At 40.1% G+C, this 27,037-nt stretch overlaps 1 protein-coding gene across 1 annotated transcript in view; it reads right to left on the reverse strand.

Annotated features, from left to right (window-relative positions):
• Positions 1-357: 357 nt before the first annotated feature.
• Positions 358-27,037, reverse strand: part of LOC100065404 (zinc finger protein 615) — a 39,985-nt gene continuing 13,305 nt past the window's right edge. Inside the window, exons 5-9 of the mRNA XM_070225622.1 lie at positions 24,936-26,540; positions 11,004-11,023; positions 8,975-9,101; positions 8,601-8,696; positions 358-2,273 (exon numbers count right to left, since the gene is read on the reverse strand). Of these exons, the coding sequence (XP_070081723.1) occupies positions 916-2,273; positions 8,601-8,696; positions 8,975-9,101; positions 11,004-11,023; positions 24,936-26,540 (3,206 nt within the window). The 3' untranslated portion in view covers positions 358-915. The remainder of the gene's footprint in view (positions 2,274-8,600; positions 8,697-8,974; positions 9,102-11,003; positions 11,024-24,935; positions 26,541-27,037) is intronic.

Below are 27,037 nucleotides of genomic sequence, written 5' to 3' on the forward strand. Positions count from 1 at the left end.
GATTATCGTGGATTATCTGGCTGAGCCCAATAGAATAACAAGGGTCCTTAAACACGGACAAGGGAGGCAGAAGAATCAGTGTTACAGTGATGAAAGAGTTGACCAGCCATTGCTGGCTTTGAGGCTGGAAGGGGGTCATGAGCCACAGAATTTGGGCAGCTTCTAGAAGCTGGAAAAGCAAAGAAACAGATTCTCCCCTAGAGCCTCCAAAATGAAATGCGGCCCTGCCCACACCTTGCTTTTAGCCCAGGAAGATGCATTTTGACTTCAGGCCTCCAGCACTGTAAGATAATAAATTGGTGGTGTTTTGAGACCCAAAATTTGTGGCAATTTGTTAGAGCAGCCATAAGAAACTAATACAGCTGTACAAATTCAATGTATTTGCATGCTTTCATTACATAATGCAATTCCTGGTGTCCAGAAGGTTTCATTTATTAAAGAAGTTTTTCCAAGATTCCCAAGGTATAAAATTGTGACTCATGAGTTAGTTTGGTGTTAGAATTTCCATCTTTTATTGCTTTCAGGGGTTTCTCTTCTCTATGAGTTCTTCTACATTTTACTAAAAATGTTTTCCACATTCAGTGTCTCTAGAGTTGTCTCTCTTTGCTTCTCTGGCATGTGATGCTGTACAATTTATCATTGAAAACCATCACATTCTTTCCAAAGGTTTTAGTCCTGTGGGAATTCTTTGATACCAACTGTGATATCACCTCCGGGAAAAGGCTTCCCCACAGTAGCTGCATTTCTGCGCAATATGCTTTCACCAATATTTAATAAGTCTAACTTCTCACGGAAGTGTTCTCCACAACCACTGCATCCACAGCATTTCTGTCCTAAGTGAGCTCTGACATTTAACTCGTGGAGGATTCTTGCTAAAGGCTTTTCCACATTTCTGGTTTCAGAGGATTTTTTTTCCTACACAATATCCGTAACATATAAGACATAATTTATTACTGAAGGTGTTGTCACATTCACTGCATTTGCAAGGCTTATTCCCTGTGCAAATTCCTGATTATCTACTGAGGGCTGACTTCTTGGAAATGGCTGTTCCACAATCACTACATTTCTACCCCCTAGGAGCTCACTGAGGTTTAATAAGGTCTGAGTCCCTGAAGAAGACATTTCTACAGGCACTGTGTTCATAGCATTTTGCTCCTGTGCGAGTTCATTCATGTATAAAGATCTACGACTGCCTGAACTAGCTTTCTCCATCTTCAGTGGATTTATAGCTTTCTCTCTTGTATGAGTTTTCTTATGTTTAATGAGAACTGACATGTGGGCAAAGGCTTTGCCACATTCACTGCATGCATATGGTCTCTCTCCTGTATGAGTTCGCTGATGCTGAATGAGCTTTGACTTGCTTCTGAAAGCTTTTTCACACTCACCGCATTCATAAGGTTTCTCTCCCGTATGAATTCTCTGATGCTTGGTCAGGTCTGACTTAAAAAAGAAGGTTCTTCCACATTCACTGCATTCGTAAGGCTTCTCTCCTGTGTGAAGTCTCTGATGTGCAATGAGGTACGCCTTCTGGGAAAAGGCTTTCCCACACACACTGCATCCGTAAAGTTTCTCTCCAGTATGAGATCGCTGATGTCTGTTGAGCCGGCACTTCCGGCTGAAGGCTTTCCCACATTCACTGCATCCATAGGGTTTCTCTCCTGTGTGAGTTCTCTGATGTACCATAAGCTGTGACTTTCTGGAAAAGGCTTTTCCACATTCATTACACTCGTGGGGTTTCTCTCCTGTATGAGTCCTCTGATGTTCGGTGAGCTGAATCTTCCTCATGAATGTTTTCCCACATTCGTCACATCCATGGGGTTTCTCTCCTCTTTCGGTTCTCTGATGTCTAACAAGCTGTGCCTTCCTGGAGAAGGCCTTCCCACACTCACTGCATTCATGTGGTTTCTCTCCTGGATAAGTTTTCTGATGGTCACTGAGCTGTGATTTAGTGCTACTGGGTTTAACACATCCATGGTATTTAATTCCAGTGAGAGTTTTATCACGCTGGATGTAGAGAGACGATTTCCCATATCCATTAAATTCGTCAGAATCCTTTCCTGCATATCTTCTATGCTGGATTACAAAACCTAAATGTGATTTCAAACTTTTACAATGTGAGCCAAACTTATTGTGCCTTTGTGTTAAAGGAACCAGACTTTTGCATACATCAAAATTATTTGCAAGTGCATAACTCTGCTGACATCTTTCCAAAGTTTTAATCTCGTTTTGGTTTTCTGGGTGCCACTGCATATGGTCAATCTCCCATATTTCTTCTAGGAAAAAGAACAATGAAAACATCCATGATAATTTTAGGAGGAAAAAAGGTAAAAAAAAATGCCATGGTTTGAGCTAGCTCTTATAAGATCCCAGTCTAAAAGAAATGTACCCTATGGAAATGTATCCTATGCCCTGTGAAAAAAGAGAATATTATAAAACAGTAAAAGAAAAGACAGCTACTTTAGAAATAATGATGTATAATCTACAATGAATAAATATAACTTGGACTTAATTCCAAATAGGACCTTGCAAAATTGACAGAAGAGCAGAAACAGAACCACACTGGGATTGGAATAGAACAAAGAAGATGGAGAGGATGGATCCATTCATCCAATAAACATTGAATGGGCTGGTGTTTGTGAATAAATCAAAATATCAGAATGTCAGAATTAGAATATACTACTCATAAAGTGACTAATATATTCTGTCTCCAAGGAGCTGTCATTCTAGTAACAAGAGAGAAAGAGAGAGTGCGAAAGACTGAGAATCAACAGGTAAGCAAAGAAGTAAGAAAATTACAGGATGCAAAAAATGGTGTATGACATGGTGGCAGAGTAGTGGTAGGCCAATCTTAGGTAAGGTAGTCATCTCCAAAAGAAAAGCTGAGCTGGCATCATAGGATAAGAATGAGCAATGTTATGCAAATAACTAGATGAAGAACATTCCAAGAAGAGGGAATGGCCAGTGCAAAAACCTAGAGGCAGAAAAGACTTAGGCATGATCAAGAAATATAAGAGAGTGGTGTATCTGGACCATCCTAAGACTGAGTGAAATAGAAATAGGTAAGTTTGGAAAGGCAGGTAGAATTGAAAACATATAGATCATGTAGAAAGACTTTGTTAGAAATTTGGATTTTATGCTAAGAGCAATGGCAATAAGCCACCAAGCACTTTTTTTCAAAATTTTTATTGAGATTATAATAGTTTACAACCTTGTGAAATTTCAGTTGTACATTATTGTTTGTCAGTTGTGTTGCAGGTGCACCCCTTCACCCTTTGTGCTCACCACCCAGCCCCCTTTCCCCTGGAAGCCACTGATCTGTTCTCTTTGTCCACGTGTTTAACTCCCACATGTGAGTGGAGTTATATAGAGATTGTCTTTCTCTATCTAAGCCACTGAGCATTTTTTGGCAGGAATACACCACTTTCTGAATTGATATTTCTAAAAGTTCACATGACTGTTGTATGGAGAATGAACTGGAGAGATGAAATTGTGAGAGAATACACAGGAGGCTATTCTCAGAGTTCAGGCAAGACCTAACAGAAGCCTCAGCATGAATGAGTACCATGGAGATGGAGAAATGTACAACAACAAAGGACACAGTATAGAGGTGGAAAAGACAAGACCCACTGTCAGAACTAATGTTGGAGGTAGAAAAGGAAAGAATCAAGGACAGCTCCTCGATATGTGGTTTAAGCAACTATGTAGGTGCTGTGTCATTTAATAAGATAAGGAAGGTCTGGGAGACAGGTTTGACATTTGGGGGGAATCAAATGCTCCATTTTGAGACACACATCATGTCTGAGAAGACTAATTCAAGAGAGAATATGAAGTACTCAGTTAGATCTATGAGGTGGAGAGAAGTCTAGACTTAAGATAACAATTTTAAGTCATGAGTATATAATCGTTACTTAAATATTTTGACTGCCTGGGACTAGGTAAGATAATTTAGGAAGAAGAGATAGAGAAAGAGGAAGGCCCAAGACAATAGCTTCATGCACTCGAAGTTTCAGAACTTTGGGAGAGGGATATGCAGAGAATATGATGAGCCCATCCACAGATAAACCATATCTATGCAGATCAAACAAATAAGCACCATGGGTTTGAGTAACAAATGGTTGGAATTGGGAAATCAGAATGTAGGATCCACAGCATCTCATTCCAAGATCACTGGTAAAATATTCAATAATCACCTTGTTACTAAATCTTTTCCTTCTCATTCCAACTGCATACCAAAATTAAACTTTCCCACATCACTAATCACCTACTTAGACTAATACTGTATATAGTCAATACTCCAACTTTCTATGTAGGTATGATACAACCTCACCTGGTCCAATATATCCAGACAGGTATACGTCCATATGGAATTTAAAAATAGGTCCCTGGGCCATCTGCCCATATCCCAGAGAAGAGTTACAGTTGTACTCGTAGGTGGAAATATCACTTTCTCCAATCAGTTTAATCATATGGTAACTGTGTATAGCACTGTTCAATAAAACTTTCTGTAATGATGGAAATGTTCTATATCTGTGTTTTCCAATATGGCAGCCAACAGCCATGTATGGCTATTGGGCACTTGAATGTAGCTAGAGTGACTGCAGAACTGAATTTGTAATTTTACTTAATGTTGATTAACTTCAAATTTAAGTAGCCACAAATGGCCAGTGGCCAGCACACTGGACAGCACAGGTATAGACCATCATACTCTATATTTGCCATTATAGTCTCCTTGATACAGTCATCTCCAAATTTACTTCTTTCAACTAATGCCACAATCTTCCTTAATCTCTGTTCCTACATCATCTCTGGAACCCATCAATTAAGACATTCTGAAGAATCATTCTCCATTCAGGAATAAAACATTCATCTGCCTTATCTTCCATTTATCCTAGACCTCCAAGCTATACCTTCCTATTGTTACAATGCTACTATCCAGCTATCAAGCAAGACTCTCTAGAACTAGCAAAAAAAGGTAAAACAAAACCAAATTCACACTTTCTAAGCCAATAATAAACATAAAATCCAGAATAATCAGCCATTTCCTTTCACATAATCTCCTACAGGCCAATCTGCTCACACTGACCCACATCGCCTTCCTCATTTCCATCTGCAAAGTCTTCTTTTTATATTGTTACTGATGCACAAGGCCTTTCATCATCATTTTTATTCAAAATCCAGATACCTTTAATGCAGAAATTATTTTATCATGCTTCCCCAAAAAAGCACTAATTTGTCTCTGTAACACTATCAAAGCTCAATTTTCTATAATTTTGGAAAACAGTCCCTGTCTGGCCTTCATAACCAAATGCTAAAAATTTTAGACTTTTATGCACTTATGCCAACCCTTTCCAACTGGGACTTCTAAACTTGGAAGGTATTTCTGTCCTCCATTACATCGGACTCTCTCTCAGAGCATATTAGAGTGCTGGTTCTTCAACTACAGGGATCAAAGCAGAAGTGCCTGGCAAGCCTTTCAAACTTCACATACTCAGGTCACTCCCTGGATCTAGTAAATCAGAAACCGAATTTCAAGAGACAAAGCCTGCAGCTTGAACAAGCTCCCACATGGTTTACACACATCTCTGATTAAAAAACAAAATTAAGGGCCAGCCTTGGTGGCCGAGTGGTTAAATTTGGCGTGCTCTGCTTTGGTGACTTGGGTCTGGTTCCTGGGTGCAGACCTAGACCACTTCTCTGTCAGTGGCCATGCTATGGTGGCGACATACATACGAAATAGAAGAAGGCTGGCAACAGATGTTAGCTCAGGGTAAATCTTCCTCAGCAAAAGAAAAAGAAACGAAAACAAAATTAAAACCAAAATGAAACAAAACTAAACCTGCTTTTAAGAAAGATATAAGGAGTGGACTCAAGTGACGGTGTCAGTGAGGGATTATGTAGTCTACACTAAGTAAGGAAGAATCAGATATAGAAGCCTCACACCAATCAATAAAACAATACCAAAAAAATAGATGATCATCATCAGGGAAATGCAAATCAAAACTACACTAACATATCACCTTACACCCGTTAGAATGACAAAAATATCTAAAACTAATAGCAACAAATGTTGGAGAGGTTGCGGAGAAAAAGGAACCCTCATACACTGCTGGTAGGAATGCAAACTGGTGCAGCCACTATGGAAAACAGTATGGAGATTCCTCAAAAAGTTAAAAATAGAACTACCATACGATCCAGCCATCCCAATACTGGGTATTTATCCAAAGAGCTTGAAGTCAGCAATCCCAAAAGTCCTATGCACCCCAATGTTTATTGCAGCACTGTTTACAATAGCCAAGACGTGGAAGCAACCTAAGTGTCCAGCAACAGACGAATGGATAAAGAAGATGTGGTACATATATACAATGGAATACTACTCAGCTGCAAAACAGAACAAAATCATTCCATTTGCAATAACATGGATGGACCTTGAGAGAATTATGTTAAGTAAAATAAGTCAGCGAGAGAAGGACAATCTGTGTATGACTCCATTCATATGAGGAATTTAAAATTATGGAATAAGAACAGTTTTAGTGGATACCAGGGGAAAGGTGGGGTGGGGGGTGGGCACAAAGGGTGAAGTGGTGCACCTACAACATGACTGACAAACATTAACGTACAACTGAAATTTCACAAGATTGTAACCTATCAATAACTCAATAAAAAAAAAATAGATGATCATGACTGAGTTAGTGTGGTGTAGACAGGAAGTCAGGAAAAAGGGTGTTCCAAGTGTGCACTCGAACTTCATGGAAAGAAAAAGAGCTCAGAGTGAAAGAACGCAGTATCGGGATGTAAAAATGCATCACAGTCAAATGCAGAGATGCCAGTCCTCAAATTATCTGACATTATCTCTGACATTCAACAAAACCTATCACTTTCTCCTCCTGGGAATACGTACGTCACTTGTTTCTGGGACATCTTCTGACTCTCCTCCTCTCATAGCTCTGATATTTCTCATTCTATTTGGCTGGGTCTTTTCAATGTCTAAATATATGTAGATCTCTTGTTTTTCCAACCAACTCTCACTCTTCATGTTTTCTCATCAAGTTCCACTGCTTTCCCTACCCACAGAGGAATGCAGCCTAATATCAAAAGGGACTAAGAAAAACACTAAAGAGGTTGGCCAGTGGCATAGTGGTTAAGTTCACGCACTCTGCTTAGGTGGCCTGGGGTTCGCAGGTTCAGATCCCAGACGCAAACCTAACAGCACTTACCAAGCCACACTGTGGTGGCATCCCACATAAAACAGAGGCAGATTGGCACAGATGTTAGCTCAGGGACAATCTTCCTCCAGCAAAAAGAGAAAGATTGGCAACAGAAGTTAGCTCAGGGACAACCTTCCTCACAAAAAAAACAAAAAAAAAAACAAAAAAAAAGGACGAAGAGAAACAGTGAAACCAGCTAAAGTATGTAGCAATTGGGGCAGTGCGAGTTGAAATTATTACAGCCTACTTTGAGGTAGGAATTGAGAGTATGGAATTTCCAAATGGCCTTTTCAAACCAATGACAGTTAATAGGAACAGCAGAGACCTTCAGAAATAATACAGCAGACCAAATAGGGAAGACTCAAGGCAACTCAAAGGTGGCCAGGTGCCACAGCACAGAGCAGGACAGTGGAACATAAATAAAATGCACAGGAGGAAAAGGATCCATCAGGAGGAAAAATAGTCTCAGGTTCTGACACTGAGGCTGAAGGAGAAAGGATTTCACAGGATAATTATCCTGGGTCCAGGCAAAATACAGAATTAAAAGGCAGATTAGACCATAGCTAGGTAAATGTCAACTCAGGAGTATCTGTCAGAGTACAGAGCTTAAATCTTCGGTATATATGATACACTCTAGGGTGGTGAAGACATCACTGAGGGAAAGGAGGAACTGGCTTCACATATAGGAAGTAGGACATCATGGACAGCTGCCTTGGTGACTTGCAACATGCAGGGGCTTGGAGTACAGATTAGGTCAATTTGGGGCTCTCGACAGAGAACAGAGAGCTTAGGCCTTGAGAATGAATTAAAATTTTAATATGAGAATCAAGCAGAAGATTTAAAAAGACAGAACCTGGCAGCTGGGAAAGCAGTGGGTGAAGAAGTAGAGAGAGGTGCCCTGAGAGACAAGGTGTGTGTGGTTTTCAGATGAACCAAGGTGAGGCGGATTGTCAGGGAGGGCCATCAGCCCTTTTAAAAGGGGCAGAGACGTTGGAGAAGTAGACAGCAGTGCTAAGTGCAAAGCGATCTGTATGGGTAGTGAGAGGAATTTTATCGCAAGTAAGGTGGAGAAGAGGAAGTGAGACTGCTGCAGACAAAGAAAAGGAGAAGACAGGTGCATACCAGGAAGACTAGAACCAGGTTAAGAGATCAAGGTCCTAGGTGAGAAAGACTGTCATCAGATCTAGAAACCTAAAAAAAGGAAGACATCATCCTTAAACAGCAGGGAAAGAAGAACAACCGTGATAAACAACAGAGACGCAGAGAGGTGTTAGGTCAGGGTTGCCAAGTAGTGTAAGAAAAGCTCTCCGAACATTTCAACAGCGTCACCCCTTCACTGACCCGCCGGAATTGTAGAGTCATCTCTCCCCATTTTCTTGGTTTTCACTCACTCACCTGGACAGGTTTGACTATGGGCTGCTCCCTCTGCTATCCATGGTGGTTCTCCTTGCTCCAAACGGAAGAGAGAATCTGGCTTCATAGCTTGATATCCTGTAAACAGGAAGTCATTGAACACTTAGCACCAAGTATTTAAGATTGGGGGATCTATGAAAACTGGAAAAAGTTATATTTCAGGGACCACATCATTTGTGCTTCAGTAAAGTAAAAGCTTTTTACTGGGGAAGGGAGAGCATACACTCTACGATCAAAGAGGAGAATAAAAGTCTACCACCTACAATGCTTTAGCCCAAACCATGAAATACTTCAGGAATCCTACAGGTTGCACTGAATGAGAAAGAAAAGGCAGCTGATGGTGATGCTGTCCTTACCTACTGACAGTAGGTTGTTGTAGTTCTCCAACATCACGTCCCTGTACAGGTCCTTCTGAGATGGATCCAGTAACTGCCACTCCTCCCAGGTGAAGCCCACAGCCACATCCTCGAATGATAACGCTCCCTGTAATAACAAATTCCAGTGCAATCTGAGGTGGAATAGATGATGTGGAAAGAGGGGCGGTAACATGTTCAGCTCATATTCCCCATGATAAACGATGCACACTGTGACCATTTCACATACCATAGGACCATGTGTCTCAGTGCACTTGGGTTGCTATAACAAGATACCACAGACAAAGCAGCTAATATAAACAAAAATTTATTTCTCATAGTTGCAGAGGCTGGGAAGTCCAAGATCAAGGTGACAGCATGGCCACACTCTGGTCACAGCCACTTTCTGGCTCATACAAGTTTCATAGTGCCTTCTCACTGTGTCCTCACCTGGTGGAAGGGTGAGGGATCTCTGTGGATTCTCTTTTATAAGAGTACTGGTCCCATTCATGAAAGCCTCACCGTCACGACCCACATACCTCCCAAACGCCGCACACCTCCTAAAACCATCATCTTTGGGGGTTAAGATTTCAACATATGAATTTTGGGGGCATGCAAACATTCAGATCACAGCACTGCAGAATTCTACTAATTAATTTTCCCAGCTTAAAAAAGTACTAAAATAATATTTGCATAGACATCAAACAATGTGCAGTAAGAATGTTCATTATTTCTTTGTTTACAATAGTGAAAACCTATCAATAATCTAAATGTCCATAGAAAACAGACAGGGTTAGATGTGATAAAATACCTCGTAAACATTTAAATCAATCAGGAAGATGAAAAAATACTGATAGCAATGATCTTCAAGGCATTCTCTTAAGTGAAAAAAAACAAGTTCCCAAAGAGTGTATATAATATGATCCCAAACATCCTAACATACACAATTACACATGTATAAGTAACATATGTATGGATATAGAAATGTACATAAATATAGACATATTCCACCACACGTCAACTATAGAAAGGGACTGGATGGAGACCCACATTATTAACATTTGTTATCCTTCGGGTGGGGATTGGGCAGGAAAAAGGTGTGAGGGGATATTCTCTTTTGGTGCAAATACTTCTGTTTGCTTGAATCTCTTGCATGCAAATGTAGCCAGGTATCATTTGCATAATTAAAAATATGAAGACCAAAACAAGAATAATTGGCTCTGACTTCATTTTTTGAACCTGAGGTTAAGAAGGTATAAAGGGAGCATTGTCCACGTCTGTAATCCAAGCTGTTCTCCAAGAATGGAACCTGCAGCTGTCTCTTGCCAAATCAGTAACACAAATCTGGTTGAGAGAACTCTCCTTCCTGGAGGACCACTCAAAGATCACACAACCCACTTATTCTATGGACAATCCAGACTTCACTCCTGGGTAAAGTCGGACCACCCGAAGGCTCTGTTGTTGAGGTGTGCTGCTTCTGAAGAATTTTGTCCACTGGAGTTCTGCTCTGGCATCACCTCCTTAGCCTACTCGGAGGAACACAAGAAGAAAGAGCCAAAGGAAACACCATATGCCTTTATGACACGACTGTTACTGAGGACACTGTCTACCAAAAAAATCTCTCTGAAGAGCTAAGGAAAGAAATTTCTTAAGACCGAAGAACAATGAAATGTTTACTTCCTCTGAAGAACTGGTTTGCCTTCTCCTCACACACACTGCAAATCATGTAACTTTTCACATTTTTCTTGTTATTACGGCTGCCGAGAAAAGCAGACACAAGTTCAAAGCTAAGGCAACCCACAGGGTCTTACACAGTCACTTACCTAAGTTCCAACGTTAAGAATTTTGTACAAACCCTATGACCTACACATCTTGCTTCCTAATTTGCCCTGATTTTAAGATTATAGCCTAAACTTATTTTCTGACAGGTCCTGATTTTTATCAACATATGCTGTCTCATTTCATCAGACTTTTAGAAGCTTCCACATGTCCATTGGGAAATCAAGGATAAAACAGGTAAAACAAACCTCACCTGGGCCTTGGTCATTCCTCCTGTTCTTAAGAAAGGACCAACAACTCTAGGGCGTGCTCTGTCTTCTGTCTACTCTGGGCCTGCCTGGAAATTGTGGTTGAATATCTCAGGTCAGGCTGCTGCCAGAAATGACGATCTCCCAAGCCTGGAACCTTCTTCTTCTATTACTGAAAACGTCTCATTCCTGTAGATTAGAACCTGTGGATTGAGGAGCAAATTCAATTACAAGAGGACATGTGCCTGGGGCCTCAGCTCTCTCTTACCATGTGGACTCATTCTAACAGAAGGCCCCAATATTTCATCCATCTCTTTAACACCCTGGAAGTTTTTACATCCTGGGGCCGTGCTCCACAGGAAGATATGGAATGGTCAAGAGGAATGCCCTTTTCTTCCCAAAGGTGGAATGTAGTGGATGTGGAAGAGGAGATGGGAAACAAAAACCAGTTCATGGTCCTGTCCACCACCAAGTTCTCACACAGATCAAGTTTAGGGAAGATAACATATAGACGTAGTGGTTCTGGAAAGTGACTTAAACCTGTGTCCACATACTCCTAAATTTTTTGTTTATTGCACCGAGGCAATTATCCCAGTTTGAAGACTAATGTACTTAACAAATCATAAGCAGTGTCTTATGTATTCCTTAACATTACTCTGTAATGTACTCATTATTATCACCATTTTTTTTCTTTTGGAGGAAGATTAGCCCTGAGCTAACATCTACCGTGCAACCTTCTTCCTTTTGCTGAGGAAGACTGGAACTGAGCTAATATCCATGCTCATCTTCCCCTACTTTATATTTGGGATGCCTGACACAGCATGGCTTGACAAGCAGTGCATAGGTCTGCACCCAGGATCTGAACTGGTGAACCCCAGGCTGCCAAAGCAGAATGTGCGAACTTAACCACTGCACCACCGGGCCAGCCCCTATTATCTCCATTTTTAACACAAGTAAGCTAAGGTTTGGTCAGGCGAAGTGTGTTGCCCAGGCTAACAACCTTCCTAAGTAGCAATGTGGGAATTAGAATCCATATATGCCTTTCTCCATTATAATATTTCTCTCTTCCAACAGCCTCACAATACAAATTTGTTCTCTTTCTCATGCACTTTAAAAACTTCACTTCCTGGTGCATCATCCTGTGAGGTGGCCATATAGTCACATTTGCCAAAACAGGGCCCTTGGAATTGGCTCTTGTAATATTCACTGTGCACACCCAGCCAGCTCCTTCCACACAAGCAGGAATGCACAGGCAGCCCCACCCTTGCCTCAGAAGCAGCAGATCAGAAATCAGTCTCCCCAAGAGCCAAGCTCTGGAGCCATGCTAGAAACTCACTCTAAGGAGACCAACAGCATGAGGTCAACTTGAATTTAGTTTTCACTTCTTGAGGCAGCAAATTATTATTCTCAGCCTCTTTCTCTAGCTCTCCTGAATCTTCCACACCTAGAGACCTCATTTCTGACTCATTCTCTGACCGACTGGTAAACATAGCAGTGAACAAGCATACCACCACCATCTCTAATTCTGACACTGCTTTGTCCCAGTCTTGGCCCATGAGTCTAGACTCCTTGCAGGGTCAGCCCAAAAAGGATGGCACACAACTCATATGTAGAGCTCCTTACGGGCAGGAGGGAGGTAGGAAAAGGTGTTTATACAGGAATGGTTAGAACTGAGATCTCTAGGGTTGGAGGCTCAAGGACCCAACCATTCCCTAGAAGCTCCTTGGCAGACTTTCCCTCACACCTAACAGATCAGAGCTGCACCAAATGCTCATGCCTGGAATACAGCAATGAAACCGAGAATGGCAATGGAACCCCCCTGAGTTGTAAGACTAATCTGCGTTTCCTACTGAACTGAAGTTAAGGTCAAGTTGCTAGATGGATGGCTACCTAAATAAAATAGGGATTTTCTTAAAAAGGAGGGCATGGACGTCAGGTTGGCAGCCTAAGTAGCTAATAAAATTAATTAATAGGTTAGAGGAGAAAAGCCTAAATTGATATTAAAAAACAGTTCATAAAACTCAGTATTGCTTTTGTTACAAACCCATAATAGCCTAGCAATGGAGCGGCTACTTCCTTAGACTTGTGGTATAATAGGAAATAGATATTTGGTCTTTGTCCCAGGTTCCTGGACACGGCTCCTAAAACCCTTGGCATCTCCAGAGTGATGAGTATCTTTTAGATGCTAATGAGGTTATTGGTGGCTGGGGACCCCTAGATAGCTTCAGGATGGGGGCTGGTCCCCAGAAAGACCAAGGCATGATTAGAGGGCTCGAACTTTCAGCCCCAACCTTGGGCTTATGGGGAGGACAGAGGGGCTGGAGATAGAGTTTAATCACCAGTGGACAATGATTTAATCAATCATGCCTACGTAATGGACCCTCCATAAAAACTCCTAACCGTGGGGTTTGGAGAGCTTCTGAGTTGGTGAACACTTTGAGGTACTGGGCAGGTGGTACACCTCAACTCCACGGAGACAGAAGCTCCTGTGCTCAGGACCCTTCTAGATCTTGCCCTATGCAGCCCTTCATCTGGCTGTTCATTTGTATCCTTTAAATAAACTGGTGACAGTAAGTAAAGCATCTTCCTGAGTCCTATGAGCCATTCTAGCAAGTTACCGAACCTGAGAAGGGAGGCAGGGAAACCTCTGATTTACAGCCAACTGGTCAGAAGTACAGGTGGCAACCTGGGACTTGCAAGTGGCATCTGAAGTGGGAGCAGTCCTGTGCGACTGAGCTCTTATCCTATGGGGTCTCTGCAGGCTCCTGGTAGTTAGCGTCAGAACTGAGCTGAATTGTAGGACACCCAATTGCTGTCCAGGGAGTTGGAGAATTTGTTGGCATGGGGTAAAACTCCCATATATTTGGTGTCAGGAGAGTTAAAAAAAAAAAAGAAAGAAAAAGCTCACTGATTAACAATAACAAAACTAAACCCTATACATCTCGGTAGAAGGATATATAAAGTATAATACAATTTTTATAAACTTTTAAAACGTACATAAAATATTATATACTGTTTGTAGATACACACATACTTAAAAGTCCAAAAAGGATTATAAGGTAAAATTTCAACTTAGTGATTACATATGGGGGAGGAGGAAGGAACGGGGTAGAGAAGTGGCGCTGACACTTGAGTTGTGTATGTAACACTTTCTTTCCAAAAGAAAAGAAAAAAAGGGAAAAAATCTAAAGCAAAGCCAAAATCAAACACCGTATATGCTCAATTGAGAACCAGTGACACTCTGTAAGCATTCCCACACAGAATGGGAAGGGTGCAAGAATTACCATTCTCATTTGTCACTGGTTGGTCCATGCTTCCAAATGCAATTAGAGAAAGGAATCAAACAGCAATTACCAATCTCAGAGAAAAGGAGGCAAACTATCGTCTGCACAATATTACTGTAGATGCATAAAACCCAAGTAACAGAAATGGACAATAGTAAAAAATAAGTTTAGTCAGTGCTTGAAAATGACATGAAAACGACACATGAAATATGATAACATTCCTTTACTGTCAGTATTATATGGTAGAACATTACTGGGTATATTCTCAATTATGTACTGAATATTTTCAAAATAGGCATCGCTTCTGACTCAGCTTTCTGTTTTGGGGAATTTATGCAAAGAAAATAGCAGCAAAGTGAGCAAAGACTTACGTAAAGTACACTAAACATATGTTTAGGTCCACTAACAGAAGATTAGTTGAATGAATAATTATAATCCATCTAATGGAATACTACATAGTAATTTAATATTTTAACATACTTACTGAAATTAAAAATGTCCATAATATACAACTCAATGAACAAAGCACATTTCTATTCATTGTGTGTAGTATGATCCTGTATTTCTGCAAAAGTAAAGCAATACATCGATATCTGTGTGTGTGTGTACACTCATTTACAAAAAAAAACTTAATAATGTTAATAATTATTATGGCTGGTCCAAGAGACTAGAAAAGTGAATTTTACCTTTTTTTCAATAAGCACAAGATTCTTTTAAATCAAAATTAAACATTTTTAAATTTAAAAATTTTAAGTACAAAAATATTCCCACTTGAAATAAAATTAAAGATGTTGGCAAGTCATTAGAAATCAATAACCATATGTGCTTTGGGAAGGAATGGGAGGAGGGAGGAAGGGAATAAGTCATTTGTCCCACCGGATGTACTGCCTTCTGGATTCCGCTGATTGCCTCATCATGGTATATTTAATTTATTCTTCCTCACCTCCTCCACTCTCAATTTTTCCTGTAAACTGGGTAGCTGAATTTAGAGGTTTGAGCACGTCCACATTTAACTATTTAGGCAAGAATCCTTCATTAACGTTGCTGTACACTTCTTATCGTAATATGTTAAGAGGGGTGAGGACAAAAGAAAGACTAGAAGAGGAATTGTCACAGCATAAAAGAGACCTAAGAGATGTAAGAAGCAAACAGAAGGCAGGCACGTTCTCTGGATCACGATTCAAACAATCCAATGTTCAAAGACAACTTTGAGACGATCAGAAAAAAAACTTGAACATGGACTGGGGATTGGATGAAATAAAAGAATTATTATTAACTTTGATACATTTGAAAATGAGCTGCTGCTTACAAAGTTTTAAACGACCTTACCAGTTAGAGATGCATACTAGAATATTTACAAGTTTAAGACATGCAATCTTGAATTTGCTATGAAACTCTCCAAGGGAAAAACAAAAGCGGAGGAGGCACAGATGAACAAGATCAGCCGTGAGTTGATAATCACTGAAGCCGAGTGACGGGCAGATATTATCCTATCCTCTCTACTCTGAATTTCCATGAAAAAAAGTTAAAAACAAAAAAGTCATCAGGGCCTGATGAGTTTCACCTAATCTTCACAGTACAGATGATTCCAAGGTTATGCAAACTCTTGTAGGTCACAGAAAAAGAGGAAAAGTTTCTCTACTAATGTACGAAGGCAGTATTTCAAAATACTAATCAATAGTTTAGAAAAAAGAGAACTAGAGAGATACTTATAAACACTTATTCACTGATTTTCATCCGTCCTTCTTTTCTAACATATGTATTCAAGGCTATAAATTCCCTCCACTGGCCACTTTAGTTGAATTCAACAAGGGTTGATATGAAGGATTATTATTAAAATGTAATTCAAAACATTTCCACTGTAATTTTCCTTGATTCATGGATCCATGGGTTATTTAGACGTGTACAGCATACTTGTCAAACAAATGGGCATTTTCTAGTCATCATTTTGGTATTACTTTATAGCTAATTCCACTGTAGTTAGAGAAAACAGTCTGTATGATTTCAATCCTTTGAAATTTGTTTACACTTGCTTTATGGCCCACCATATGGTAACTGTTTATAAATGTTCTATGTGCATTTGGGGAAACCATTGGGCAGAGTGTTTTATATTGCTCAAGTTTGTTAATCATGTTATTCTAATCTTTTGGGGGTTGGCACTATGGTGAGTTGGTGACCTGTTTTTGTAAATAATCTATTGGAACACAGCCACACCCATCTGTTTGCATATTCTCTACAGCCGCTTTCACATTACAATGGCAGAGCTGAGTAGGTGTAGACAGATATTCGATCTGCAGAGCCTAAAATATTTACTATCTGTCCCTTTACAGAAAAAGTTTACTAATCCCATTAATCTATAGCCTTCTAGCTTTTTGTCTCTGTGTTCTGTTACCGAGAGAGGCATGTTAAGAATCTCCCATTATGACTGGGCAGTTGTCATTTCTCCTTGTATCTAGGATACCCTACACTTCAGGAATTCTACCAGGTTTATAGCCCACAGAAGTCCAATGCACCAAAATGCATGGGAAAAAATGTTCATATTAACATCATTCATAATAGTCACAAGCCAGTAACAACCCAAATCTCTATTAATAGCAGAATGGATAAATAAATTGGGGTATAATCATGCAATGTAATACTACACAGCAATGAGGAGAAATGAACTACTGCTATATGCAACAACTCAGATGAACTTCACAACAAAATATTGAGCAAAAGAAGCCAGGGACAAAAGAACATGTACTATATGATCCCATTTATATAAAGTGAACGATCAGACAAATTCAATATGATGGTTTTAGATAACAATTACCTCCGGCGAGGAGGGAAGAGATTAAGATGAGATGGCACCTTCTGGGGTGCTGTAATATTCTATGTTTTCATTTTTAGTATTATACTTGAAAAAACTTCTAAAGAAAAGTACAGACCAGTTTCACTTATAAATGTAGAAGCAAAAATTTTTTAAATTTTTTATTATGAAAAATTTCAAGCAAAAAAAGAGGGAACAGTTTAATTGAAACCCACGTACAAAAAAAGAAAAGAATAGGATAAACTCTACATATCCATCATGTGACTTCAATAATTATCAACGCAAACCTAACTTTGTTTTATCTACACCACTGCTCTCTCCTCTTCCATCACTGGCTTATTTTGAAGCAAATCCAAGACATCTTTTTATTTCCAGATGCAAAAATATAAAATATTAGCAAATAGAATCCAGTCCCATATTAAAAGAACAGATCATTACGGATAAATACGGTTTCTTCCAGGAATAGGAGATACTGGGAAATCTAGTAACATAAATCAAAGAAAATTTTAAAGAGGAAGAAATTATAAATGAAAATAATTTTAAAGATAAAAAGCCTTTGAGGGGATCTAATGTACAGCATAGTGATGACGGGTAATAATAGTGTATTATAAACTTGAAAGTTGCAAAGAGAGTACATATTAAAGGTTCTCATCGCGAAAAAGAAATGGTAATTATATGATGCAACACAGGTGTTAGCTAAAGTTACGGCGGCAAACATTTCGCAATATATACATGTACCAAATCGTCAGATTACACACTTTAAACTTACAGAATGTCACATGTCAATTATACCTCAATAAAACTGGGGGGAAAAGTCTTTAGAGGAATAAAAACTTGATAAGTCACAGCTACCAGTTATTCAGACTCTACTATGTGCCAGGTACCCCACCTTGTACTTAAAAAACATTTACCCATTTAATCTTCATATTGCCTCTATGAAGTAGGAATTATGAGAATTAAGACAGTTTTTTTCACAAATGAAGAAGGTGACTCAGGCATTAACCTACCCAAATCATGGGCAGAAGTAGATTCTTCTTAGTCCTCAGTCCATACACTCACCACCTGGCCAAAGTTATTTGCAGGCGACGAAAGTGCTCAACTAGAAAACATAAAGGAATCAATTTAGAAGCTGTTAGTAATAATCTGAGTAGAAGGAAATGATATAATAAGTATATCTTTTTAATTTCTGCTCTTGTGCGTTACCTAAAATTGGAAGAAATAAAAGAGAGAGCAGGGTCTTACGGAAAAAAAAAAGCCCACCATTGACAATTATAATAATTATTTAGGAATAAGCATAAACCAAATACGTCCAAGACACATATGGAAAAACACCATATCTGGTCAAAGAAACAAAAAACGGGTTAAAGGAAATCTATCAGACGTTCCTGCGAGTATTGTACCTAGGTCTTCATCAGTCCCACCCAAATTAAAGCTCCCACTCGATGGAACACAACTGCAGGAGTTTAAAAAAAAAAAAAAAGAAAAGAAAAGAAAGAAGAAAACTTCCTAAGAGTGTGCAGAATGGAAATGGTTAGGCTGGGATGTTAGACTAAGAATGTATAAAATTATACCAATACCTACACACCTGATCCCCACATTAAAAAGCGAAATATACTAAATTTTAACAAGAGTCCTCTTTCAGAAGAGTATTTAGGAGGATGGGGATGTCATTACTTGGGTCGGGATGAACCTGAAAACAGATTTTCAGCAGAAATATACAGCAAACGTGGACGCAAGAGAACCAGGCACCCCATCTCTAAAATTAAGCGTTCGATAAGCAATAAACACGGATTCCCCAAACGCTGTCCAGAAACGGACCCGACTCCCCCTCCACCCAACCGCGGACACCCCAAACGCTACTCTCCAACAAAGACCTCCCCGTCCTCGTCCCAACTCGGAACCCCACGGGCTCCCCCTCCGCGGGGAACCCCAACACCGAACCCCCAGCGACGATTGCCACCCGCTTCCCCCAACACCGACCCCTACGCGCTCCGGAACAAAAAGAAAACCTAACGCGCTCTCCCCTGGCCCCGAAACACGCTCAGAACCCGACACCGATCCGACCGGTGACGTCCGTGTTGACCGCTGGAGACAAGCCGCGGAGCCACTTCTCTGAACGCTTTGCCTCAGTGTCTGCGGCCCCGCGGCCCCACCTCCCCGGCTGACAGGCCCCCCACCCCGCCCCGGAGCTGAAAGGACGGCGGTCGACGAGGGCCATCCAGCGTCGTTCCAGACACCTAGAGTCTGGCTCTCGGACGCCTCTCTGTGACGTAAAATATCCTCGCCTGACTCGAGGATATTTACTGGGAGCAGCCATTTTCCCACTTACTGCCGTACAGCGAGCGAAGGCTCTTTATTCCGCCTTTCGTGGGAAGGCACAAGATGAGAAGGTATTGAAAACGACCCTTTTCATCCCATTTCCAGGCCGCTTCAACCGCTGGGCCCCGACTTTGCAACATCCGCCAGGGGCGGTACACAAACCGCTCACCTTCCTAGAAGCTCATGCCTGCCCAGATCTCTCTGCGGGATGGGGAAGAAAGGGTCGCGTACATTAAGGCACTTTGATCCTAAGGCTAAAGAGAGGCTAAGTGGGCGCTGCCATGTTAGAGTAAGTTCAGCGTGGGGGGAATCTGAGCCGAACGCGAGCAACAGTTGGAGGGGAACCGGCTCATATCCCGGGGATGCTGGCTGGAAGGGAGCTTTATGGAGGAAGCCGCATTTGAGGCCAGTCTAGGGTTAAGAGAACGGCTGAAGAAGGCATTGCTCAGAGAGTGGGTAAAACGGCAGGATTATAAAGCCCTTGTTATGATTGGTGTGGAGGAAAATGGGAAAGGGGCAGTGACAACGCAGAGGCGTGGCTCTCCCTTCCACGGGGGAGGAGCCAAAGGCGGGGCAAGGTTTTCCTTCCACAAAAATGGGAACTTCCTTGAAATGAAAAGCTCTGAGAAAGGGAGGTGATTCTCTTCAATATTGCAGCCCAACAGATTGAAGTGACAAGTTCCCGACGCAAGACCCACTACTCATAATTATACAGCCAGGCTCAGAGCGCCTTCAAACCAAAGGGATTGAGCATTCATTCATTTATCCAGCAGATGTTTATAAAATGCCAACTGTGTGTCAGACACTGTTCTGCATGCTGGGGATACAAACGCTATAAACACAGACAAAAATACCCTTCTTTATGGAGTTTTACATTCTACTGGAGATATCACATGAAGTTATGGTTTGACTTCCTCATTACAGCAAGTGTTATGATTGCCATCTACAATGTGACCTACAATGCAACCTGGTTGTGTTGACCTACAATACGACCTGGAAGGCAGAGCATTGAACCAAAGATGATTATTCTCAAGTCTTAAGATCTAATGGAATTTGCTTTGCTGCGTTTTGGATTTGTTTGGGACCTATCACCCCTTTCTTCCTTCCAGTTTCTCTCCTTTAGAATGCGAATGTCTGCCCTATTCCTGTCCCACCACTGTATTTTGGAAGCATGTGAATTTTCTGGTTTTAAAGGTTCACAGCTGGAGAGGAATTTTGCCTCAGGGTAAATTGTACCTCAAGTCTCACCCATGTCTGATTTAGATGAGACTTTGGACTCTAGACTTTAGAGTTGATGTTGGAATGAGTTAAGATTTTGGAGACTGTTGGAGTGGAATGCGTGTATTTTGTATGCAAGGACATGAATTTGGGAGGGTGCTAGGGGTGGAATGTTATAGACTGAATGTTTGAGTCATGTCATATTCATATGTTGAAGCCCTAACACCCAGTGTGGTTATATTTGGGGATGAGGCCCCTAAGAAAGTAATTAAGGTTAAATGAGGTCATAAGAGTGGGGGCTCTGATCCAATAAGTTTAGTTATCTTATAAGAAGAGACACCAGAGAACTCTCAGTGCAAACTGAGGAAAGGCCATGTGAGAACGTAAGAAAGCAGCTGTCTGCAAGCCAGGAAGAGGATCCTCACTAGAAACCAAATCTGCTGGAACGTTGATCTTGGACTTCTAGCTTCTAGAATTGTGAGAAAATAAATTTCTGTTGTTTAAGCCATCCACTCTGTGATATTTTGTTTTGGCAGCCAGAGCAGTCTTAATACAGTGGTGAATTACATTGTTTAGAAAATTAGACAAATTTTAACCTACTTTGCATTCTTTGGATAAAACCAATGTAGTCACGAAGTGTTTACCTTTTTTCTATATTGCCTATGTGTTCAATAGAAACCTGGGAAACACTTGCAGGATCATGGTGGAAAGAATATAACTTTGGATCAGGCAAATTTAATAATATGGGGTTACCATATTGTTACCATTACCTTAATGGATTTTGGCTTTAATGTGAGCTCAATTAGAATGCTTCTAACAGTTTACATGGTTGGTTGACTGAAACCTGACTTATAGATGGCCTATACTAAATAAAGTTTAAATGCCAGAAATTCCTTCATATTCTGTAGAGTATCCAAAGGCATATGGAGTTGGCAATGCTGATGTGGCTTTATCATGTAAAACCAGCTTACCCATCCCAATTATGTATCCCAGGAGCATCCAGAAGTCAGTCTCTTCAATGAAGCTTATCTGGCTACAGAAATACTATCATAGAAATCTGTTACTATACATGAAAAGGTACAATAACACTTGAACTTATAGGGATAAGTTTATGATGCATGCTGTAAACTCATGGAAGCACTTAAATAAGAAAGTTACAGCTAAAAGCCAACAAAGGAGAAATAATCTAAAACATACTCAGTTACTCCAAAAGAAGGTAGAAAAAGAAGAAAAGGGGAGTAAATAGATGGGATAAATGGCACAGTGCACATTATTAATTTAAACCTAGATACATTAATTCTCACATTAAATATAAATGATCTAAACACCCCAATAAAAAGAAAGATTATCAACTAGATTAAAAAAAAGCAAGAGTCCCAGCTATATGCTGCCTACTAGGAACCCACTTTAAATATTAAGTCACAAATAGGTTAAATGTAAACCATGTTAATAGAAATATGAAAGATAAAAAGAAAGTCCTGTCAAATTTATAGAGAGAAAAACTACAATTTCCGGAGTGATGGCAGATTAGATATTGCAGAAGAAAAGATCAGTGAACTTGAAGATATAACATTAAAAACTATCCAAAATTAAACACAGGGGGGAAAAAGACCTTAAAAGTATGAACAGTATTATAACCTACTTGTGTATGCAAAAGAAAAGATCAGTGAACTTGATGACAAGGCAAAAGAAACTATACGAACTCCAGAACAAAGGAAATAAAAGCTTAAAAAAGGCTTTTATTACAAAAAGAAAATCTTTGAGTACTTGGCCAATGGGTAAGAGGTATCATTGTGAGGAATGCCAAGTGGAAACCTCTCAATTTGCCCTCCACTCTCTGATCAATACAGTGAATGAAAAACAATATTATGGGAGAGTTTATATGATAGAAAGAAGTAAAACGTATTGCATATCTTATAAACTCCACAGTACATTGTTATTATTAACATGTTAATCATTCTTCTACCTTTTTGATCTAATGGAATACAGCTATAACTGTTTATCCAGTTATAGTGATGTCATTTGCTCAATCTAGCACTTACGTCAGTTTTGATTGGCTTTTCTCCTCAACATTGGTCTCACTTTCCTTCTTTTATGCATGCCTGGCAATCTTCTAGATATCTGGTATACAGGGGTTAACAGAAGTTCCCTACCCTCATGAAGCTTACAATCTAACTTAGCCTATTTACACTCAAGACCTTATACTTGAGCATGAACTCAGAAATTTGCTATTTGTTGTAAGATGCTTTGTATTGAATCTGATTCAGTAAGGTTTATACATGACCCAAGGTCTTTATATACTCCATGTTAAAATCTTTAAGAAAACAATTGAGATGGTCTCTCCAAATGATTCTAATGGTTTTTACATTTTGCATTGATTTTTAAAAATCACCTTGTTTACAATGCCATTAAGATACCACATCTACTGACAGGCCTCCACCCTTAGTTTCTCCCTAAGAAACCTGACCTCATGCCCTTCCTCGAATCCGTTTTCCAGCAGTAGACTCGGTCTGAACCTCATCCTCCATCAGTTTTATGCCAGCCTCTACTGACATTACCCCTGACTACAGTTCTCTAATTACACAGATCAGTTTCTGAAAATACTTGCCAGGTTGGTCAAAGGCCTGTAGTATTCCAGCCCAAAACTAGGTTCAGCCCAATCTTCCAGAGCTCCTTTGCCTACTCCTGATCCTGTTCAGTGCCTTCAGCTCTGTGGAGTATAAGATAGCAAGGCAAGGTTAATTCTCCTATGAGGATCTACTTTTCTCTACCTCATATGACAACAGAATATGTAAGACTGAGTTCCTTTGACTTGAGAGGAAATGGGAATACATGTCAGGAAGAATGTTGGAGTGGTTCCATCAATGAGGCAAAGGGTAGGGTTTACACAGGGAACTACCTCCACAGGGCACAGTGCAGTGATTAGTTATCCAGGAGTTTAGGACTTCATTTTCCCAGGATTCTGAGAAGAATAATTTGAATAATCAGGGAAGGGGGAGAGCTAGGATGGGAAGCAAGTAATTTTTTTTTTTTTTTTAAGAAGAAGATGATTAGCCCTAAGCTAACTACTGCCAGTCCTCTTTTTGCTGAGGAAGCCTGGCTGAGTTAACATCCATGCCCATCTTCCTCTACTTTATATGTGGGATGCCTAGCACAGCATGGTGTGCCAAATAGTGCCATATCTGCACGCGGGATCTGAACTGGCGAACCCCAGGCTGCCGAGAAGCAGAACGTGTGCACTTCACCGCTGCGCCACCGGGCCAGCCCCTAGAGTCATCTTAATTTGTGTTCAAATTGCCTATCTTAACTTTTTCTTTTCATGGTTTCAAAAAAATTACCCAGTGGAATGTATTTTATTTAATTTATAGGTTTAAATAACTAATTGTCCTTGGGCTTTAAGTTCATTTTACAAATCTGATTTGTCTACCTTTTCAAATCTAGGAAACTTTTTAAATCACGCTATGGTAACATTGTATTATGCCTGGTCTTATTTATAAATTGAAGTTAAACTCATCCAAGGATGTTAAGTTACATTTATGAATTTAATATATTCATTTCTTTTTTGAAGGACTTCAGTTGTCTGAAATAATTAAATAAATTTAGAGCCAAAGAAATGCAACAGCTAGCCATCTTCTGATATTGGGTGGGCACTGAAGATAATTAAAAAAGAAAAGAAAGAAAAAGAATCTACAAATGGGAGAAGTGAAAATGTGAAAACCTTAACCAGTGATGTGGGTCAGAGACTATCTCCCTTAAATTATGGAATCATTAACGTAATAACTAGGAATATGACCCAAGGTATCCTATCCCAAAATGTACATCAGGACACAAATGTCTTATGTGATGTATCATGCACGTGGAAATGGTACATAAAGCTCTCAAACATTCCTCATTTCCACAGGCCTTCTTTGCTTCACAAGAAGTTTAATATTTTGTTAAAGGTATTGCACGATTAGTGTGTTCACAGTGTTTTATTTCTATAGGATTTCATCTGCTAATGGATGAGGCAGAATGTACGTACCACTGGAAACCCTGCCACATTCACTGCCTTCCAACCTTCTCTCTCCATTATGTACTGGCACATATTGAGGCCAAAGACTTTCACACTGTCATTATATTTCTACACACTAGGAGCTCATTGATTATTTATAGTGATCACTAATAATGGATAGGGTCTATCTTCAAAAAAAATGGCTTTCCTAGCCTCTGCATTCATAGGCTTTCTGTTTATACAAAACCATACACTCAGCGAGACATTATTGCACAAGGCTTTTCCAAATTGAATGTATCAGTTTTTTCCTATGTGTTTTTTGTGACATAAAATAAGACATAATTGACCACTGAAGGTACAACCACATTCACTGCATTCATAAGGTTTCTCTCCTGTGCAAATCCTCTGTCATTTCCTGAGGGTACACATCTGGCCAAAGGCTGTCCCACTATGACTACATGTCTATTTGCTAGGAGCCTACTGATGTTCAATGATGTCTGAGGGGTCACAGAAGGCATCTGCACAGTCACTGTATTAACAGGGTTTTTCCCCTGCACGAGTTCACTAGTATTTAATAAGCTGTGACCCTTTGTGGAAGGATATTCCACCTTCACTAAATCTACATGTTTCTCTCTTGTGTGTACCCTCTTATGTTTAACAAGGCACGACATATGGGAGAAAGCTTTCCCACACTCATTGCATCCATAGGGTCTCTCTCCTGTATGGGTTCTTTGATGTACAATGAGCATTGTCTTTGTAGTGAAGGCTTTCCCACAGTCACTGCATTCATAGGGTTTCTCTCCTGTGTGAATTCTCTGATGTTTAATGAGTCCTGATTTCTGTGAACAAGATTTTCCACATTCAGTACATACAAAGGGAGTCTTTCCTGTATGAAATCGCTGATGTGCTATGAGGCACGCCTTCTGACTGAAGGCCTTACCACATTCAGAGCATCCATAGGGCTTCTCTCCAGTATGAGTTCGTTGATGTATAAGGAGATTGCCCTTCTGGATGAAACCTTTTCCACATTCACTGCATATATAAGGTTTCTCTCCTGTATGAGTTTTCTGATGTAGAATGAGCTGTGATTTTCTGGAGAAACCTTTCCCACATTCAGTGCATCCATGCGGTTTTTCCCCTCTTTCGTTTCTCTGATGTATAATGAGCTCTGCCTTCCTGCAAAAGGCTTTGCCACATTCAGTACATTCATAAGGTTTCTCTCCTGTATGAGTTCTCTGGTGTTCAGTTAACTTGAACTTTCTGGAGAATGCCTTCCCACATATACTGCATACATGGGGTTTATTTCCTGTATGAGTCTTCTGATGTTCAGTGAGCTGAAACCTCCTCAGGAAGGCTTTCCCACACTCACCGCACTCATGGGGTTTCTCTCCTTCATGAGTGCGCTGATGTTCAGTGAGCTTAAACTTCTTGAAGAAAGTTTTTCCACATACATTACATCCATGGGGTTTCTTTCCTGTATGAATTCTCTTATGTTCAGTGAGCCGAGATTTCTTGAGAAAGGCTTTCCCACATTCAGTACATTCATGGGCTTTCTCTATTTTGTGTGTTGGCTGATGTGTAAGGAATTGTGACTTAGTACTGATGGGTTTTCTACTTTCATGGAATTTAATTTCAGTATGAGTTTGCTCATGATTAGAATGGAGAAGGGATTTCCCATCTCCATTAAACTCAGCAGGCTCCTTTATGTCACAGCTTCTACTCTGGTTGATTAAATCTAAGTATGATTTCAAAGTTTTTCCATGTAAATCAAACATATCATTATTTGGCTTTAAAGGAAAACTACTTTTGCTCTGATGAACAATATTTCCAAATGCATTCTGTTCATAACACTGTTCCATCCTCTTTGGCATTTTTTGGTTTTGCCAGTGTTGCTGCAGATGATCATCAACTTTCTCAAATTCTAGGAAAGAACAGAACAATGAATTCTTCCATGAGCATCACACAGAATAAAACTGCTTCAAAAATACCTTGGGGTGGGCTGGCTCTTTAGTGGAAAACCTATGGTATCAACACAAAAGAAATTCCAAGTATAAATGTCTTATCTCTTTATGTTAAACTTTTTATTGTAGTTAAATATGCATAAGATAAAATTTACTGTATTAGCCATTTTTAAGCATGCAGTTCTGTGGCCTCAAGTACATTCACACTGTTGTGCAACTATCCCCACCATCCATCTCTAGAACATTTTCATCTTCCCCAACTGAAAAACTCTGTACCTATTAAACACTAATTCCATATCTCTTGGAAATGGTTAAAAACACAATAATATGGGGCTGGCCCTGTGGCTGAGTGGTTAAGTTCACCTGCTCCGCTGCAGGCGGCCCAGTGTTTCGTTGGTTCGAATCCTGGGCGTGGACATGGCACTGCTCATCAAACCATGCTGAGGCAGCGTCCCAC

Source organism: Equus caballus, chromosome 10 (assembly GCF_041296265.1).
Source record: "Equus caballus isolate H_3958 breed thoroughbred chromosome 10, TB-T2T, whole genome shotgun sequence".
Classification (NCBI taxonomy): domain Eukaryota; kingdom Metazoa; phylum Chordata; class Mammalia; order Perissodactyla; family Equidae; genus Equus; species Equus caballus.